Here is a 21,213-nt window from a genome sequence, read left to right on the forward strand (position 1 = left end):
TATTCATTTATTTCTATGCACTGCGGAGAATTGAACCCAGTGCCTCACCACATGTGAGACAAGCACTCTACCACTGAGCCACAACCCCAGCCCTCCCCAATCCTTTTTATGTTTTATTTTGAGACAGGGTCTCACTAAGTTGCTTATGGCCTAGTTGCTGAGGCTGTCCTTGAACTTTTGATCCTTCTGCCTCTGCCTCCAGAGTTGCTGAGATTACAGGTGTGTGTCACCACACCCAGCTCAGAGTTTTTTTATTCTATGCTAACTCTCCACTGCTCAGTCTTTTTTTCCCCCACATTTTTTTTATTGGTGCAATATAGTTTACATAATGGTGGGATTTTTTGTGATGTATTTGTACATGCACACAGTTACCACCATATAATTTAAACCCCCACAAATCTTGAAGTCTTCCCGCAGAGTACGTTGTCGACGCACACTCAGAGAAAACTTGAATAAGTGTATAGACGAGTGGGTGAATGCATGAGTGGACGAATGAAGGGCGAATGAACCATCAATGAGCGAGCCAAGGAAGCACGCAGGATGCAGGCCACTGAAAGCAGTTCAGGTGCAGTCGGCCTGTGTGCTGTGCTGCGGCGAGACCCCCGCTACGTGGCGCTGCAGGCGGCGGGCGCGCCTGGCCAGGCGGGGATGGTCGCTCTTGCCGTGCACGCCGGCTGCGGCGCGGGGGCCCAGCGTGGGGGGTAGGGCGAGTCATATGACCCGCTTGGCTTCCTGGCTCCGGCCGCCGCCGCCCGCCCGTGTCCGCCCGTGTCGCGCCGGGGCCCCGAAGAGCCGTTGGCGGGGTCCGGGCTGAAGCCCGCTGGTGTGGAAGTCTTCGTCGCCGTTGTCTCCCGCCGGCCCGTCCGCCTTCGCTCAGCGCCGTCATCATGCTGGCGCTCATCTCCCGCCTGCTGGACTGGTTCCGCTCGCTGTTCTGGAAGGAGGAGATGGAGCTGACGCTGGTGGGGCTGCAATACTCGGGCAAGACCACCTTCGTCAATGTCATAGCGGTGAGCGTCCGCCCTGGTTCGGCCGCCCGCGGGTCGGCGGGCTCCTCCCCTAGGGCTGGGGTCAGGTCGCCCCCTCTGGGCGCGGCGGGACGGGCGGGGGCCTGTGACCTGACCGTCCCCTACCGGGGGTCCGGAGGCGGCTTTTCGCGCGCCGGCGGCCGAGGTCGGCAGCGGCAGGGTTAATCATGCCTTTGAACGCGACCGAGGCCCGGGGACAGGGTCGCCCGGAGCTTGTCACGTTGTTTAAAGTGCTGTTGTTGTGGGGCTGGGAGGGAGTGCGGAGTCTCTCGGTTTGGCTCCGTGTGGAAGCAGCTCAAGGGTTACACTCCAGTCCGTCACTCTCCCTTTAGGGTGGGATTTGGCGTCGAGTGAGCGTAAAGAAAGAAGAGCCCTTTTTTTCAAGTTGCTGCTTGGGACCAAGTGGCCCATTGTTGAGGCCAGGAGAGCGGTGTGGGCGCCCTACAGAAGAATTCTGAGGGCCGCTTGACCTCTCTCTGAATTCACTTACTGGTTTCCACTGGTCTTCCTAAGGTCGAAGATTCAGCTGGTGGCAGAGGGGAGGGACAGTTCCACCGACTCCAAGGTAGTCCTAGTGTTTATGAAGCCAAGGAGTGGGGTGTGGGTGTGTTTTGCAGAGCTAATTGTCTTATTAAACGAATGGGCAAGATGGATCTTCTGCAGTCAGCGTCACGTTAACTGTCTTGCAAAAGGGGATTTGTCTTCTGCGTGTGCTTCTCACTTGAGAAGGGAGTGCCAGGAACCGAACTTATGCCAGGCCCAGGGAATGGGTGTTAGGGCGGGAAATGGCTCTGAGAACTTACATACAATGCGGTGTTTATTCAGCAGTGGTTAAGTAGGATGGTTATTCGGTTGTGCGTTTTGGGGTTGGGGAAGGAATAGGAGTGAAGGATTTCTCCTCTGTCTTTACTTGGAAAGTTGCTGTGATTCAGTGTTGTCTGGTAGGGGCTTGGACTTGCCAGGGATGAGCTTTAGAACTGTTCTGAAGAGAGATTGTGGCAGTTCTTTCGCCTTTTAGATGACTGTTGAAATCTTTATTTAACTGGCCGTCCAACTGGTTTGGTTACAGGAGTGATTCAAACACTTGTTGGAGAAAATACGTAGCTTGTGACTCTTAGTCCTTGCAGTATAGAGCAACAGGGGTGAGTAAGACTTGGAGGAAGCAAGATTAGTAGAAATCAAATGTCTTTTGGAGAATATTGCATATAAGTATAAAGGAAAATTGCCAACTGGTTTTACTCCTTTTGTAATTTATTATTTTTCTTAAAATGACTGTCTTTTAAATATCTGGTGTGACTAATAAGGAAAAACAAACTTTAGGTCATGTATTCATATTAAAACTTTAATATAATATGAAAAAGGTGAGGCTTTAGCCTGAGTGGCCTAAATTTTCTGATATTTACTTAAATCAAACTTTGACAAGGTTGATTTGTGCAATCAACTGCTTCTTGCAGAAAAGTAGTTGTGCATGGAAAATATTAAAAAGTTGAGTGAATATTTGAGAAACTTGTTGATTTAAGTACTTATATCTTCAGTAAACATTATAACTTAATATTATAAGCTTGAACTTTGATGTCAAGGAACCCTGATTTTGAAATCTGGATCTGCCACAGCTTCCTTGAGTCCTTGCTTCTCATCAATTAAAAGCAGATAATAATATGTTTCTTATAGAATTGTTCTGAGGATTAAATGCAGTGGAAAATGTTCAGTGACTAGCAGTATGCCTTCCCATTTAAGGGGTAGCTAAATGGCAACTATTGTTATTATTTGTAGTGTCTCTATCTATTTAATGCAGAAACAATGAAAAATACTGAGACAGGCACTCAGCTGTGATTGTTTCCTTTGAATCTCAGGTTGTACCTAAATGCCAGCTACAGTAGTAGATTTAAGGCTGTTGTAAAGTAATCACATCATGCTCTCTCCTTTCACATTTGTTTATTTTAGTTAACAACAGCATAACTTTTGCAGAGATGTTGAATTCACAGTGACACAGTGGTTCTAACTATTAATCTTAGATATTCTCTGAGGTAAAATGGTGTGGAGAGGCTTTGTTAAGAAAATCTGTCATCACAAAAATGATTAGGATATATCAATTAACTTGATGTAATCATTCCACATTATATAATTCATAAAAACAATTCTGATTCATTAATTTAAAATAATATTAGTTTTAGAAAGGAGTAAAAAACCTGTACTATAATTGACATTGGCCTTCAGAATGCTGAAAGAGGTACCTTATAAACCTTAGACTCTGATTTTTTTAACCTTTATTTTATTAATTTATTTTTATGTTATGCTGAGGATCAAATCCAGTGTCCCACATGTGCTAAGCAAGTGCTCTACCATTGAGCTGTAACCCTGACCCCAATCTGTGATTCTTATAGAATATATTGAGGGTGAAGAAAATGTTAGTGATTTAAAGGATTTTTAGATAAAAATGATGTATCTAAAGTATTAAAACAATCCAGGTGTGGTGGCTCATGTCTGTAATCCCAGCAGCTTGGGACACTGACACAGGAGGACTGCTACTTCAAAGCCAGCCTCAGCAAATGTGAGATGCTAAGCAACTCAGGGAGACCCTGTCTCTAAATAAAATACAAAATAGAGCTAGGGGTGTGGCTCAATGGTCAAGTGCCCCTGAGTTCCATCCCGAAACACCTCCCGCCGCCCCCCCCCACAAAAAAAATTGAGCCTTATTAAAAATATTTTTTGAACAAATTATTAACTAATCAAGTATAGATTCATCAAATTTAAATATCACTGTATCTATCTTAAAAGGTAAGACAGATTTAATAGATATAATTTATCTTACTCAAAAGGTTTGTGAAGCTGAACTACTTAAAAGTAGGGTTTGGTTCAATTCTAAAAGATGAGGCTGTTAAGTTAAAGTTACAGAGATGTTTAGTCTTCAAATACTTACTCATAAGGTTGTGTTTTTTTTTTTTTTTTTTAAGTTACGCTGGGGATTGAACCCAGAACCTACTACATGCTAGGCAAGCACTCTGTCACCCCGCCCAACTCATAGGGTTTTGAAACTGAAACGATACCTCATTTTATCTAATATTTTATGAAGGAACATTTGATTTACATAATGTTCTCTTTTGTTTTGAACATTGTAAAAAGAAACACCTGTGGACTTTAATTTTATGTTTGTTTCAGGGAATGAAATAAAGCCCGTTGTTAACTATTCTGGCAGTTATTGCATAATAAGTCATGTGTGTTTTGTGTGTAGTGAATATTGAGTAATCTTTGGAACTCTTACAGTTTATAGTATAGTTACCTAGAAATAACGAGTATGAATTTGCCAAAACGTTGTACAACAGATTTTTATAAATGGATAAAATGGATATTGTTATGAAAATTTATCTATACTTTAACAGATTTTGCTAATCAGGAAGGTTAGTCCATGGAAATTAATTACTACTGAGCATTAAGAAAAGAAAATGTGTGGGAAGATTGTAGATATCTGAATCCAGAGTCCTTTTTTTGGGAGGGGGTGATACTAGGGATTGAACCTGTGGTGCCAGCCCTTTTTATTTTTTATTTTGAGACTGGGTCTTGTTAAGTTTCTGAGACTGCCCTTGAACCTGTGGTCCTTCTGCTCAGCCTCCCAAGTTGCTAGGGGATGACAGGCATGCATCACTGTGTCCATCTTTAGTGTCTTTTAAAAAAAGAGTTTGTAACAGCCTTCCTTATTCTAACTTTACCCTTATTTCAAAGAGTGGCCAGGAAGTCCAGAGAGGCAAGTGAAATTCCAAAGTCAGCAATGCTAGGAAATAGCAAGGATAGAGTTATAACCCAGGAAAATGCACTTTCTTCTTTTTTTCACGGCCTCTTTGGATCCAGCTGAGGTTAGAACCAGAGAGCTTATAGTTGGAAGATTTTAATTGTTTAAAAATAATTTTCATGCCTGGTGTGGTTGGTTGTGCACGCCTGTATTCCCAGTAGTTCGGGAAGCTGATCTGATGCAGGAGGATCAGAGTTCAAAGCCAGCTTTAGCAAAAGCGCTGAGTAACTCAGTGAGACCCTGTCTCTAAATAAAATACAAAATAGTGCTGGCGATGTGGCTCAGTAGTCTAGTGCCCCAGAGTTCAATCCCTGCTAAAAAAAAAAAAAAAAAAAAAAAAAAAATCATTTTTGTGTGCTGGTGATGTTGGGCAGTGGTAAAGCACTTGATTAAAGTATGTAAGATCTGGGTTTAATCTTCAGCATACACACACAAACGCAAAAACTCTTCTCACATATAATATGCTCATCTATTTAGCAGAGCTGGGGATCAAACTCAGGTCTTCACACATGCTTTGCAAGTGCTCTACCAATGAGCTATACTTCCAGCCCTCCAAATTTGCATGGCATTTTTATATTCAGGCACTTTTCTTTCCTACCATACTGGGGATTGAACCTCTGGCACCCTGTCACAGAGCTACATCCTCAGCCCTTTTAATTTTGAGACTGAGTCTTGCTAACTTGCCCAGACTGGTCTCCAGCTTGCCTCAGCCACCTATGTACCTGTGCTTACAGGCCTGTGCCACTGTACCTGTCTGCGTTTAGGCATCTTAAGCATGTGTGTTTGCAAACTATTACATGTAAGGACTTGAAGTATTTGTGTGTATTATATATGTTATATATACACTCATGTATATGGACATTAGGGAAAGGAGTGAATGATAATCAGTGGAAAGGAAGAGTAGTGGAAAACTATGTTGACATATTTAAATAACTGGCTAATAGGCATTGTTGAGTTTTTTGTTTTGTTTTGTGCTGGGGATAGAACCCAGGGGAGCTTAACCACTGAGTTACACCCCAGCCCTTTTTAAAAAATATTTTTATTTAGAGACAGGGTCTTGCTGAGTTGCTTATGGCCTTGCTGAGTTGTTAAGACTGGCTTTGAATTATAATCCTCTTGCCCCAGCCTCCTGAGCTGCTAGGATTACAGATGTGTGCCACCACTCCTGACTGGACTACTTTTAATATATGAAGATTAGAAATATATATGTATATATACACATACACACCTACACACACACATATATGTGTGTGTGTATGTGTGTGTGTGTGTGTGTGTGTGTGCTGGAGAGAAAACCCAGTGCCTTGCTTGTGTTGACCAAGTGCTATACATTGAGCTATATCCCAAGCCCTAATTTTGGGTTTTATAACATGATTTGTTTAATTATTTTGGGGATAAGAATGGCAAAAATCATTTTTAAGGAAAATGTGCTATGGTTCAATTTTACATGTTTAATAAATCTGAAATTTTGAAAGCTAATCTTCCCATGATGTGGTCTTCAAATATAGATTCAGAATGTTGGAACATGAGACATCCCACCACAGATGGTCTCTTTAAAGGGTTTTTGTGTGTGTATGTGTGTGTTTGGTGGTGGGGGGGGTTGCATGTGGTAGTGGGAATTGAACCCAGTACCTCGTGTGCTAGGTAAGCCCTCTGCTCCTAAGCTACATCCCTAGCCATTTATTTTTATTTTTTGTTTGGGACAGCGTCTCGCTAGGTTGCCCAGGACTTTGAATTTACAATTATCCTGCTTCAGCCTCCCTGGTAGCTGGAATTACAGGTGTGTGCCACTGTGCCTGGCCATAGTTTATATATTTGGTTATTTCCTCGTTATTGGACATTTGAACATTTTCCAGGATGTTGCTGTTGTACATCATCAATTTGATCTGCATTTCCTGAGGATGAGTTCCAGAGTTGACATCATTAGATTAAAAAATTTAAAAATATTTTGTGTCAAATGGCCAAATTGCTTTCTAGAAAGTATGTACTCCCACTGAGAAGATGTTCTGAACAGTTTTCTTATATAAAGTTGAACATCAGCTAAATACTTCATCCTTTGATATCTGTAGGGCAAAGCACATTTAGTTTTGTTGATGAGATAAACTAATATTATGGGAGCAGGAGTGCCAGGGATTGAACCCAGGGACACTTATGCACTGAGCCATATCTCCAGCCCTATTTATTTATTTATTTAGAGACAGGGTCTTGCTAAGTTGCTTAGGCCTTTGCTAAGTAGCTGAGGCTGGCCTTGAACTTGTGATCCACCTGCCTCAACCTCCTGAGTGGCTATGATTACAAGTCTGCACCACTATCCCCAGCTTAAACTAGCAGTATTTTTAAACTATTCTGCTAGCTCTGTTTCTGTGTAATATGTCTTTAAAAGTTCCTACTTAATGTTTCAGCAACTTCCAGGACTGAGGCTTGACAATTCTTTTTCCCTTATCTTTTATTGAACTCTATCAGCAAGTCATATGAATGGAAATTCAGCTTATCCTCTTTTCTTGTCACGATACTGAATTTGTTGTAAACTTATTGGTGAATTATATATTCCAGAATTCTGACATGTTTCTTTGTATTTCTCATTAATCCGTTGGACCTATTACATTGGTCCTATTACATTTACCCACCCCCCCTTTTCCCTTTTCCTTACAGATTATCTTTTCTGTGTCAGAAGTTTAAGAAAGTTTGCCAAATAGACTGCTTTTTTGCCCCCACCCCCTGCCCTGTAGTAGGGATTGAATCTAGATGTGCTCTGTCACTGATCTTTTTCAGTGCTGGGGATCAAACTCAGGGCTGCTAACATTGTTCACTTAGTATTTAAAATCAGGTGATAATTTAAAGCATTTAGTTTTTCTATGATGTGAAAAAGCCAAACTCTTTAATGGAGTAGTTTCTTCAAAGTCAAAACCACAAGCCATACCTTCTATTATGCTATTTTTTTCAGGTTACACTATTTCTTAAATTAGATATGAGTTTTGTATTTGGATCCAATTTCATAGTTTGCTTGGTTTTATATACCAGAATGACATTCTTATTTCCTAAAAGGAACTTTTTCTTCTTTTTTAAAAATTTTACTTTAAATTTATTTATTTATTCTAATTTGTTATACATGACAACAGAATGCATTTCAATTCACAGTACACACATAGAGCACAATTTTTCATGTCTCTGGTTGTTCACAAAGTAGAGTCTCACCACTCCTGTTTTTATACATGTACCTAGGGTAATGATGTCCATCTCATTCCACCATCTTTCCTACCCCCATGTCCCCTTCCTTCTTATCCCTCCCCTTGGTTCTATCTAAAATTCCTCCATTCCTCCTTTGCTTCTTCCCCCATGCCCATTATGGATCAGCATCCGCATATCAGAGAAAACATTCGGCCTTTGTTTTTTTGCAATTGGCTTATTTCACTTAGGGTAATATTCTCTACTCCATCCATTTACCTGCTAATGCTATGATTTTAGTCTCTTTTAATGCTGAGTAATATTCCATTGTGTATATATACCAGAGTTTCTTTATCCATTCATCTACTGAAGGGCATCTAGGTTGGTTCTACAATCTAGCTACTGTGAATTGTGCTGCTGTAAAAATTGATGAGGCTGTGTCCCTGTAGTATGCTGTTTTTAAGTCCTTTGGGTATAAACCAAGGAGTGGGATAGCTTGGTCAAATGGTGGTCCCATTCCCAGTTTTCCAAGAAATCTCCATACTGCTTTCCAGATGGGTTGCACCAATTTGCAGTCCCACCAGCAGTGTATGAGTGTGTCTTTTTCCCTACATCCTCGCGGCTGGGGTTGTAGCTCAGTGGTAGAGTGCTTGCCTAGCATGTATAAGGCACTGGGTTTGATTCTCAGCACCACATTAAAAAAAATAAAATAATTAAAGATACTGTGTCTGTCTACAGCTAAAAATATTTTTTAAAATTATCAGAGCCAGGTATACTGGTGCATACCTGTAATCCCAGTTGCTCTTGATGCTAAGACATAATTAAAAGTTTGAGGCCAGCCTGAGCACTTAGTGAGACCTATTGCAAAATAAAATATAAAGGGACGGGGACATAGCTCAGTGGTCAAGCGATTGCCTAGCATGTGTAGGGCCCTGTGTTCAACCTCTGTCGTTGTAAAACAAAACAAAAAAACTCAACCAAAATAGTTTAGGACTTATCTCTAAGAATATATATTTCTACAATGATTGTGCTGGCAAAATAAGATTTTAGATATGTAAGAAGTGATATTTAAGTTTGGAAATGGTGATCTTTTCTCCTAAACTGGGTTAGAAAGGTAATTATTTATTGTAAAAAACTTGGATTATAATTGGCAAAATGATACTAATATTTTTTGTATCCATGTACTTTGTAGCAGTTGCTTTAGGATCTACAAAAGTGTTATTATGAGAATATATTTTGAGCCAAAATTTGGTTGGCGTATGAGTGTGATATGTTAATTTGGAGTATGTTCAAATTAAGTGACTATATGTGTTAGAATGGCATAGAGGTTAAGACTTGAGCCAAACTCTGCAAGTTGTGTTATCTTTGTCAAGTTGTTAAACCCCTCAGTGTGTTTCCTTCTGTGTAAAGTAGAAATAAAGTACTATCTATCTTATAGAATTGTTAACAAGTTAATGTGCCTAAAACACTTTGAACATGTTCAAAAAGAGCCCATCAAAAGTGCCTAGCATGTGTAGGGCCCTTAACTGCTAGATTACTATAGTATAATCTTCTTAAGGGTGGGGATTGCTGTCTCTTTCACTGATGGATTCCAAGCACTTGGCACAGTGCCTGGCATGTACTAGATACTCAAATATTTGTTCAAATGGACAAATACTATTCAAAATATAAGCAAAAAATGTATTTGTGAACTCATGTTCATACTGCATCATGCAAAGTATAGCATATTGATAAGAATGGTGTTCTGGATTCCCACAGATTTGAATATTGATATGTCCATATCACTTAAGTAAATATTCTCTGGTTTATTTTTTACTTCCATAAAATGGAGGTCATCACAAAACTGGTCTAGAGTAGTGAGAATTAAATAATTAACATATGAAAGTGTTTAGCACCATGCTAACATATAGAATGAATTCCTCTAAGTTGCTGAGGGTATTGGTAAGTTGCTAAGGCTGGCTTCCAAGTTGAGGTCCTCCTGCCTCAATTTCCTGAGTTTTTATTGCTGGGGGTATGCACCACCACACACAGCTGTCACAAACCAAGATGCACATGTGTATTGTTTTGTTTTCATGGTTTGTTCTGTGGTTCTCACCGAGCTATAACATGGCTTGTGAGACCTGACCAAACTTGCCACACCTGTGTGCTGTGCCTTCTGGGAGGAAGAATCTTCCTTAGAAATTCATGCTTCTTCTACTGAAATGTCCTGCTCCTGAGGGTCTTCCTCATGTTCTAGTCAGTGTCCACAACCTGCACCATGTGCGTCAGTGCTGCCATTGCCATAGGTCACATAGGGCAAAGCTGCCTAGGTTAGTGGTTTTATTTATTTTTGCTGGGGGGAGAGAGTACTGGGGATTGAACTCAGGAGCACTAGACCCCTGAGCCACATCCCCAGCCCCATTTTGTATTTTATTTACGGACAGATTCTCACTGAGTTGCTTAGCTGCTCGCTTTTGAACTCAAGATCCTCCTACTTAAGCCTCCTGACCCACTGGGATTACAGGCATTTGCCTCCCCACCCGGCGTAGGCTAGTGATTTTTGATGGACCTAGTTATGTAGTTTTTCCTTTGAAGAGGTGAAGTTGGATCTGATCTATTTCTTGGTTAGAATAAAATTGCAATTTTATTGTAGAAATAATTCTAAACAAGGATCTGGAAATATGACTTGTATTTTTTTTTTATCCAACCATTAACTAATGTCAGGAGCCCAGACAACGCATTTAACTTCTGTTCTTCAGTTTTGATGTTTGTAAAGAGTGAATAATCATTCTGAGAACTTCATGTTCTTTGAGAGTGAGTGCTATTAGTTCTTACACCTAGAACTCTTAGGCATATATCAGAGAGTTAAATAAAAGTATAAAGACTCCAGTATTAGATATTGGTTGATGAAATTTCAGTCTCTTGGCAGAAGGAAACAAAAAAGCATCATGCAGCTTTATGGCAGGGATATGGAAAGGTAGACCCAACAGGAAGAGCAGCGTTTGGCAATAGTATTTGCCCTCTAGTGCTCTGTGCAAGTGTGTGCTTAGAGTGTAATTTTAAATTTTAACCAGGATTTAAGATGAGAGTGGGTTTTTTGTTCATGGCTGCAAGTTTGTAAACCCCAGTAGGTATTCTGCTGTGTTTGGGTTAACTCATTCTCTTCTAGGTGAGAAGTGGCTTCAATGGACTGCATGCAGACTTGCCTCCAAGATATAAAGGGATTTAGTGTCATGCGACTGTTTGCAGGCGCTCTCTCTGTGTCTCTCTCTCCTTCCCAGCTAATGCTTTTTTTTTTTTCTTTACTGTCTTCTTGAAAGCTCATTTTTTCTGTAGATTTTTTTTTTTATGCCAGTATATGGACTTCATCATTAGTAGTGCTAAAGACTGAACCCAGGCCTCACACATGCTAGACAAGTACTCTACCACTGAGCTATAGCCCCAGCCCAATGGAGACTCATGTTTTCCCTCCATAATTAAGCTGTTTCATTCTAATATTTTTGGACTTCCTTATTTTAATCTCATTTGTTCAGTGACTGAATTAATAAATTAAAAAAAATGTCTTTCTTAAAAACAATCAGGCTGTGCATGGTGGTGCATGCCTGTAGTTTCAGCGACTTGTGAATCCAAGACAGGAGGACCATGAGTTTGAGATCAAACTGGGCAATTTAGCAAGACCCTATCTCAAAAAGTATAAAGGGCTGTGAGTGTAGTTTGGTGGTAGAGTGCCCCTCACTTTGTAATGCCAAAGGGAGAAAAATCAATTTTGTTTTTGAGAAATAGAAAGTACAGATACACAAAAATCTTTTTAACATGAAGATATATTTATTACTGTTTAGTTGTTTATCCTTTGAGGTTTTTTTGTCTTTTATATTTGCAAATATGTTTTCTTGGTAACAGAATCTTGGTGTACATAGAAAGTAACCTACTTAATTTATTCTCTTTGATAGGCAATAAAATTCAATCATATTCAAAATGGAACTCTTGATCCCTTCCTCCCCTAATCCAAGGGATCATCATCTGTCTATTTCTTTTTCATTTTTTTTTTACTTTTCTTTTCTGGTTCCGAGGAATATACCAGGACCTCATACCTGCAAGGAAATACTGTATCACTGAGCTATATTCCCAGTTCCTATTCATTTCTTGAAAATATTAAATCAAATAGATGTGATAGCCCTTAATAAATGAATCTTTTGATTATAGCTATTGTTTTCCACTTGTTAATTTTAGGATGTTGGATTAAATCAGGGCTTCATGCGTGCTAGCTAAGTGTTCTACTACTGACCCAAAACCCCATCCCTTTTTCACTTTTATTTTGAGATTAAGTTACCTAGGTTGACCTCAAACTTTATCCACCTGCCTCAGCTCCCCTGTAACTGGATTTATAATGCTTTGAAGTATTCAGAGATACAGTTCATTTCGGAACATGTAGACATTTACCATAAAACAAGTTAGGAAAACTATCTTTGCTGTGTTATTCTTTGGGATAGCACAGATTGTTCCTAAACATCCTACAATTGCTTAATCATCCTTTCCCCCATACACAGGGAGCATTCAATAAAAATTTCTTCTATTATTTAATTAATGAAGCAATTGACTATTTTATAAAATGTCTTCCTATAACGTGTTTCCCTTAAGTAGGTGTTCATTGGCTTTTTTTAAATTATTTTTTTTAGTTGTAGACAATATCTTTGTTTATTAATTCATTTTTTATATGGTACTGAGGCTTGAACCCAGTGCCTCATATCTGCAAGGCAAGTGCTCTACCACCAAGCCACATCCCCAGCCCATGTTCAGTGGCTTTTGTAAGGTAAAGCTTGGTCAAGTGACACAGTTGTAAATGGTCTGGAGTTCAGTTCCAATTCCTAAGAGGTGATAAATCTGAGCTCCATACTTGGAGACAAATCCTTTAGGATCTTGCTTTGCAACTTGATAAGTACAACTCTTCCACTAATTGAGACTCGAGACTTGTTTGGAAATTGTATATGACCTCTTAAATGTTCCAGATTCATTTTTAGCTTTCTTTGGCTTTTTGTAGCTAAATGTCACATTAAGTATGCCCTCCTGGCTCTTTAGCACATGCCTCTGCTATCGTTCCAGGAACCCTTATACTTTCAATACTTATTTTGGAAGCTTTTGGAAGAGGGGATTAAATTTGCCAGTGAAAATTAGCAAATGGGTGTGGGGAGAATGGAGGAGGTAGGCATTTGAAATACAAGTTTGACTGATAATAATGAAAAATGGGGCACCTAAAATGCCAAGCCTTTTGCTTTTCTTGGTCTGCTGGTGCTCCTTGCCATTAGATGGCCTACTCCTATTGTTCAGATTCCAGATCTTTGAAGCCCCGCCTCAACTCTTCTAGTCAAAGTTAATTTCTCTTTGCTTTGTTATTTATTTATTTATTTATTTTAGTTATACTTGGACACAATACCTTTATTTTCTTTTTTTTTAATTTTTTTTAATATTTATTTTTCAGTTTTCAGTGGACACAACATCTTTATTTTATTTTATGTGGTGCTGAGGATCGAACCCAGTGCCCCGCGCATGCCAGGTGAGCGCGTTACCACTTGAGCCACATCTCCAGCCCCCTTTATTTTCTTTATTTGTTTTTATGTGGTGCTGAGGATCGAACCCAGGGCCTCGCACGAGCTAGGCAAGCGCTCTACCGTTGAGCCACAACTCCAGCCCCTCTCCTTGCTTTGTTTTTATAGTGCAGGCCCCAAATTGCATTTCTCTGTGCTAATTACCTGAGTTTTGGGGCCCTTTTAGTTTTCTCATTGGTGATATGGAAATAAAAATTGTGGCCCTGTGGGCTTACAATGAGCTAAACAATCAGCACAGGGGTTGGTATAGAATGAAGGCTTTTTAGTTGTCAGTTATCATGGGATGTATTATTTGTGGGGTAAACAGGAACATGTGCTCCACCGATATAAAAGAAAGATAAAATGGAACCCTTTCCCCTCAGGTGAGCTCTGAGTTAGGGACTCAGTTTCAGAGGGTGGGGTTCAGGATAGAGGTATACTGGGCACAAAGGACCATTTCTGATTTCTTGGAATGGACTTTTAAAAAATGTGACACTGGGAATTGAAGTAGGGCCTCCTGAACACTAGACAAGCACTCTACCCCTGAGTTACATCCCCAGCCTTTCTAATTTTATTTTGAGATGGGTTTTGCTAACTTTGCCAACCTGGCTTGGTACTTACCATCATCCTGCTTCAGCCTCTTGGGTAGGTGGGATTACAGGTGTGTGCCAGTGTATCTGGCTGTTTAAAATTACTAATTTTTAATTGACACATTCTATTCATAAACACAGCATAAATTGGTCCCCCACCATGACTTTTCTCTACTGGTCACTTCTGTTTTCATAAGGTCCCTTTTATTTCCTTTTTTTTTTCTCCCTCTCTTGCTACTGCATATGAGACCCTTGATTTTCTAAGTCTGGCTTATCTCACTTAGCATGATATTCTTCAACTCCATTTTCCTGCAAATGCCGTAATCTCATTGTTCCTTATAGTTGAGTAAGATACCATTGTGTGTGTATACCATGTTTTCTTTATCCATTTATCTATTGATGGACACCTAGGTTGATTCCATAACTTGGTTATTGTGAATTATGCTGCTGTAAGCATGGGTATGCATTTACCGCTATGGTATACTGACTTTAATTCTTTAGGATAAATACCAAGGAGTGGCATAACTGGATCATATGGTGTTTCCATTCCTACTCTTTTGAAGAACCTCTGTACTGATTTCCATAGTGGTTGTACTAATTTACAGTCCAGCCAATAGTGTATGAATGTTCCTTTTTCCAGCATTTATTCTTTGTATTTTAAATTAATAGCTCAGGGGCTGAGGTTGTGGCTCAGTGGTAGAGTGCTTGCCTAGCATGTGTGAAGCACTGGGTTTGATCCTCAGCACCACATAAAAATAAATGAAATAAATATATTGTGTCCATCTATAACTAATATATTGTGTCCATCTATAATAAATATTTTTACAAATAAATTAAGAGCTCAGGGTTTTTTGTTTGTTTGTTTGTTTATTTTAAACTGGAGATTGAACTCAGGGGTGCGTTACCACTGGATTGGATTGTTTCCTCAGTTCTTTTTATTTATTATTGTGAGACAGTCTCACTAAGTTGCAGAAGCTGGCCTCTGAACTTGCCCTTCTCCTGCCTAAGCCTCCTGAATAGTTGGGATTACAGGTTTTCGCCACCATGTCTGGCTCATCTCAATTTCTGATTCTTGATGTTTTCTGTCATTCAGAGAAAGAGAGAAACTAAAATAATAGTTCTTTGCCATAACCCATTATAGATGTGCTAGGATGTTAGGGATATCTAGTTGAAAAATTTATTAGTCTGTTTGATTTGTTTTCTTGTTAATAAATTTGGGTTTGGTAGAAGAGTTTGCTTGCTCCAACTTGAATTTTTTTACTAGTCAAAGTAGAAAACTAGCAGTTATCTATTTACAGTCTCTCCATTGACCATTGAGGTTTTTTTGTTTTTGTTGTTGTGGTGGTGGTGGTTGTTCACCTAACATTGACTTCATAACTTCTCTACAACTAGACTCTTGCTTATGTTGCCTGCAGATAATCCTCAAATGCCTTAGGCATTGTACTTAAATAGATTAAGTATCTTTAGGGCTTTTAAGTTTAGCCTTGGATGTAAATTCCAGTTTTGTTCCTATTTTGCTTTGTTTTTGATCTTGATGTCAGGTTTCCTTTTCTGTAAAAGGAGGCCAGGAAAGTGAATAGCATGTTGCTATTGTCATCATTATTATTTTTATTAATAGAGTTAGCCAGTGATAGGTATCCTAGCTGCTAACAGTGATATATTCTTCATGCAGAAATCATGTGTAACTGGAAAACATCATTGTTACCCCATCTTCTCTGCACTTGTAATTCCCTGCTAGACTCCCACCCTAATGGTAGTAAGTGGGATTATAGACAGCTACTGAATAAATAATGTTAGTATCTAGAAGAAACTGCAATTTGCAACCTGAGCAGCATGCAGTGACTCAGTATTTCATTTAAGAGCTGAGTTTCATTGTGAAACAATGATGATAACACTGATCGGATTAATGGAGTGGTATTATAGTGCTTAGTGTTTCTTCAGAGACACACAGAGAGAGCTAGACTGTGAAAAAAGAGCATCGAAAGAGAATGTATTTAAGTTCCTGGCTTTTTCTGTTGGCAAATCACATAACTACCAGAGAAACTGTGGATGCAGAGATGACTTAATGAAATATAAACAAAGAAATAGCCAAAGGTTTGGTGCTTTTTAGTTTAGAATATTCTTAGCAAATTAGGAACTGCTATTTAAAAAGTAAATGATGTTACTAAAAAGTTTACAGTGGGGAGAAAACAGAGCTAAACTCATATACTATTAGTGGAGGCAATACCACTGTAAATTCACAGGCAAAAAATAATTTTTAGAAGTAGGCAATAAAGAATTAATCAGTTAAAATCTAGGTGGTTTGTTGATTTTTTTGTTTTTGTTTTTATTACTGGGAATTGAACCCTGGAGGTGCTTTACCACTGAGATATATCTCCAGTCCTTTTTATTTTTAAATTTTGGGACAGGGTTTTAATAAGTTGAGGGCATCACTAAATTTCTAAAATTGGCCTTGAACTTGGAATCCTCCTGCCTTAGCCTCCCCAGTGGCTGGGATAACAGGTGTGCAGCACTGTGTCCAACAAAATCCAGGTTTTAATGTACCTTAATAAGTGCCAAGGTTTGCTTCTCTAGAGTCTGATGGGCAAAATAATGTTTCTCAGCATTTTCTTGTTTCTGTTACTGTTGTCAAGAATGCATGTGCAAGCCTGGTGTGGTGTTGCACACCTGAAATTACAGCATTTCAAGAGACTGAGACAGAAGGATCGCAAGTTAAAAATCAGCCTCAGCAACTTGGTGAAGCCCTAAGTAATTTATCGAGATCTTGTCTTAAGATTTAAAAAGGAGTTGGGGATGTGGCTTAGTGGTTAAGCATCCCTGGATTAAAAAAGAAGAAGAATGCCTGTACTAGTCCATAAAGTTAAAGGGAGGATTGCTTACATGTTTTATAATATACAGAGAGATAGCTAGTAGGGTTTTAGTGGCTTCATTTATCTGTCTTGTAGAAAAAAGAGAACTGACAAGGGACCATGCAGATCCTGCTATCTGGAGTGATATACTATAATTCTTGGTCAGTTTTAGAGGATTTTTTTCATTCTATTTTTTTTTTAATGTGTTACTGGATTGAACCTAGAGTCTCATGTATGCTAGGTAATTGATTACTCATAATACTGAGCTACAACCCCAGCCTGAATTTTTAATAATTATAGGAGATACTATACTTAATTGCTTCAACTTTAGAGATTTTTTAAAAATCTATTTTGGAAGTGGGGGGAATAGGGTCTCCCTATATTGCCCAGGTTGGCCTTGATCTTAGAATCCTCTTGCCTCAGCCTCCCAAGTGGCTCATTTTAATTTTTAAAGATTCTGTGTGTCAGCAGGAATTATGGGCTAAATTGTAACCTAGGAGACTGTTTCTGGGTAACTTCTCAGTAATGTCTCTGACATTTGTTTAATTGCAGACATAAGTAGCCACTAATGGACGTTGCAGTTTCGATAAGCAGTGAAGTTTATTTTCCTGCAAGTAGAATGAGGCAGAATTAGAATATTTATAAAGTGCTTTTCACTGGCTAAATATCTTCACAACTCAGAACATCTCCCGTATAATTTCCCTTCAAGAAATGGAGCTGAACAGGAAGCAAAAGTAGTTAATGGATGATATTGGACCTGAGAATTCTGAATGAGTCAGTTCAATTCTGCTGTTGTCCTGTCTCAAAGAAATTAGGACAGTATGTGATTCAAGACTTGAAGGGTTCCCAGTGGTCTTTCTAGTTATCTATTTTTCATAGGTAGCAATGGCCAGTGTAGCCTCCCTAGGCAAGATATGGTTGGTTTGTATTCCTCACTTTGGGAATTATGTGGCCATTTTAAAAAGTAGTGCTTTCTTATTAGTTGTTCATCAAGAATGATCTCCCCCTTGGGGTCTGAGGTTGTAGTTTAGTGGTACAGCACTTGCCTAGCACATGAGGCACTGGTTTTGATTCTTAGCACCACATGTAGATAAATAAAAACCCATCAACAACTTAAAAAAAAAAGAATGAACTCCCCTTTCTGGGGGCGTAGGGGGCTAAGTTCCAGTGCATTAATATTATCCCTAATTCTTTATTTAATGAATGTTGGAACAGGTTTCCAGACAGTTTTTCTCTCTGTAATCTGAGCTACTCAGAATCCTAAGGCTGGAGGATCTCTATTTAAAGTCAGACTGAGCAATTTAGTGAGACCCTGTCTGAAAATAAAATTTAAAAAGGACTGGAGATGTAGCTCAGTGGTAGATTGCTTGCCTAGCATGTAAGGCCCTGGGTTCTTTCACCAGTACTGCAGACAACTAAAACCAAACAGCAACAACAAATGGAATCAGGAATATGATCAGAATGGAAACCAAACTCTGAGAGAAGCAATTGTATTTGTGGAGCTGTGGTTTGTCATATCCTGAAAATTCTAGGCTGGAGTAGTGGTTCTGAGAGGTAATGGTTTACCCTCAGTAACCTCCTGTGGGAGGTTGATATATTTTAATACCCCACCAACCTTTTGAGGACAAAATGACAGTGTAGACTGTTCTCTTTCTCTCTCCTTCCCCACCCCTGTTTGTTGTGGGGATCATACATAACTAGGGCCTCACTTGTGCTAGGTAAGTGGTCTTTGCTGAGCTATATCCCCAGTCCTATAACTATCTCTTAATCAAGGGCTGTTGGTCTGTCACACAAACCCATTAGTTTATAGAAGTTTTCCGTGAATTGGCATGAATACTATAGCTGTCATGCTATCCCTCTTGCTGTTGTTACTATGTTGTATCTTTGTACATGTTTTAGGAACATGGATCAGTCTTTTGACTACTGTGAACCTGCCTATAATACCCTAAACATGTGCGATCTTGTCTGAATATGTGAACTACTTTTTGGTAGCAGTGTAATGCTGGACTCATAAAATGAATTGGGAAATGTTTCTACCTCTTATTTTGGGGAAAGGTTTATGTAGAATTGGGGTGATTTCTTCTGTATATATTCGGTAGAATCACCAAGGAAACCACCTAGGCTGATTTCTTTTTAAGAAGAGTGGAGATTTTATTAAGTTCATTTCTTTAATAGGAAGGGAACTATTCTTTCTGGGAGTATTTTGGAAGGTTGTGGCTTTGAAGAAATAGGTCTGTTTTGAAGTTGTTGATTTTCTGAGTATCATTTATAGGGTTTTCTTATTCTCTCTTTAATATCGATGGGTCTTAATAATGTCCCTTTTTTCATTGTTGGTATCGGCAATTTTTATCTCCTGCTTTTCATTGTCAGTTTATCAATTTCATTTATCGTTTCAGAGAAACAGTTTTTGTTTTCCTTTATTTGCTTCCATTGTTTTTCTGTTTTCAGCATTACTAATTACTACATTTATTGTTTCCTTCTGTTTTTAGATTTGTTTTGCTCAATTCCTAACTTATTTATTTCTCTTTTTTCTTTTTGCAGTACTGGGTATCAAACCCAGGTCCTTGCACATGCTACGCAAGCAGTGTATCACTGAGCTTCCCACTTTCTTTTACTCTATTTTGGAGAGAAAGTCTCAGTAAGCCCAGTTTGGCTTCGAACTTGCAATCCTCCTGCCTCAGCTTCCCGAGTAGATGGGATTACAAGTGGGAACTTGTTGCCCAGCTGTCCTAACGTCTCTGACCTGAGAGATGAATGAGACCCCTCAGAGTAATTCCATTTACCAGAACTCTGTACTGAAGTGGTGTGGGCATGGAGGGATTACGCTTGTAATCCCAGCAGTTTGAGAATTTGAGACAGGGGGATTATAGTTTGAGGCCAACCTCAGCAGTTTAGCAAGACCCTATACAATTTAGTGAGACCCTATCTCAAAATAAAAAATAAAAATCTCAAGGTAGCTTAGTGGGTAAGTGCCCCTGCATTCAATCCCAGTATCAAAAATAAATAAATGAATAGTATACTGAAATGTTTACATATTTGACTTTACATTTTTAGAATGGCTTTAAAAACAACTTTCAAATTTTTTATTATTCTAATTCTACCTTACTATAATAGGTCTTAATGAAGATTAGGCTTTTTTTGGGGGCGGGGGGGGGGGGCTGGAGATGTGGCTCAAGCGGTAGCGCGCTCGCCTGTCATGCGTGCGGCCCGGGTTCGATCCTCAGCACCACATACAAACAAAGATGTTGTGTCCGCTGAGAACTAAAAAATAAATATTAAAAATTCTCTCTCTCTCTCTCTCTCTCTCTCCAAAAAAAAAAAAAAAGACTAGGCTTTTTAAATTTGTTTTACTGAGTATGAAATTAATTTTACTGTATGTAGGTTAAAAATTTGTAGTTCATACTGAAGCCTTTTCATAGGGGAGTCTTTGTTAAGATTAAAGAATTTATATTACATGTATCATTTACTAATTTGGATCATTGGGGTTGCTCTAGGAATCCCTCTTTTTTTAAGTTCACTAACAAAAGTCTAGGAAGGGATTTGAAAGGAAACTTTATTATTATTTTTTTTTTTTTGTATTTTGTTTTTTTTAACAGGAAGCATATGAATATGTAGAAAGTCATAACAGTGAAAATAAGTCTACTTCCTACTACCCTAAGTACTCAGTTCTCCCCAGAAGGAAGGAAAGTTTTAAATCAAGTTACTTTAAAACTGATTTTTGTATGTTTTTGTGGTGCTGGAGGTTGAGTGCAAGCCTCCTATATGCTAGGCAGGTGCTATACCAGTGGAAATATTTGTTAGAAAGAAAAGTAAAATCAGCAAATGTTAGAGAACAACCACTAGAATGACATTTAGGCCTTAAAATGCCAAGCTGAATTGCTGTCTCCCCCCACACCCATGCTTCTGACTTTAGAATCTGTCACATCCTAAATAACAGCAGTTTTTTGTTTTTTGTTTTTAAAGCATGTAAAGATACAGATGCTTAGTAAAGATTTGGTGTACCTTTAATGTTTATGAGAAATATGCCTGTATACTTCAATAATTGACGGGATAACCAGTACTGTATTTGTTAGAGCTCTCTAGCACTGATTTATTTTTTTCTTTTAGTTTTTTTTTTTTTTTTTTTTTTTGGTATTTGGAATTGAACCCAGGGGCATTTTACCACTAAGCTACACTCCCAACACCCCCCTCCTTTTTTTGGTACTGGGGAGTGAATTCAGGGGCACTTAACCA

The 21,213-nt window shown here is 39.0% G+C and overlaps 1 protein-coding gene across 1 annotated transcript in view; it reads left to right on the forward strand.

Annotated features, from left to right (window-relative positions):
- The first annotated feature begins 714 nt into the window (after positions 1-714).
- Arl8b (ARF like GTPase 8B) overlaps positions 715-21,213 on the forward strand; it is a 42,605-nt gene continuing 22,106 nt past the window's right edge. Inside the window, exon 1 of the mRNA XM_027931858.2 lies at positions 715-1,010. Within this exon, the coding sequence (XP_027787659.1) occupies positions 888-1,010 (123 nt within the window). The 5' untranslated portion in view covers positions 715-887. The remainder of the gene's footprint in view (positions 1,011-21,213) is intronic.

Source organism: Marmota flaviventris, chromosome 20 (genome assembly GCF_047511675.1).
Source record: "Marmota flaviventris isolate mMarFla1 chromosome 20, mMarFla1.hap1, whole genome shotgun sequence".
NCBI lineage: Eukaryota > Metazoa > Chordata > Mammalia > Rodentia > Sciuridae > Marmota > Marmota flaviventris.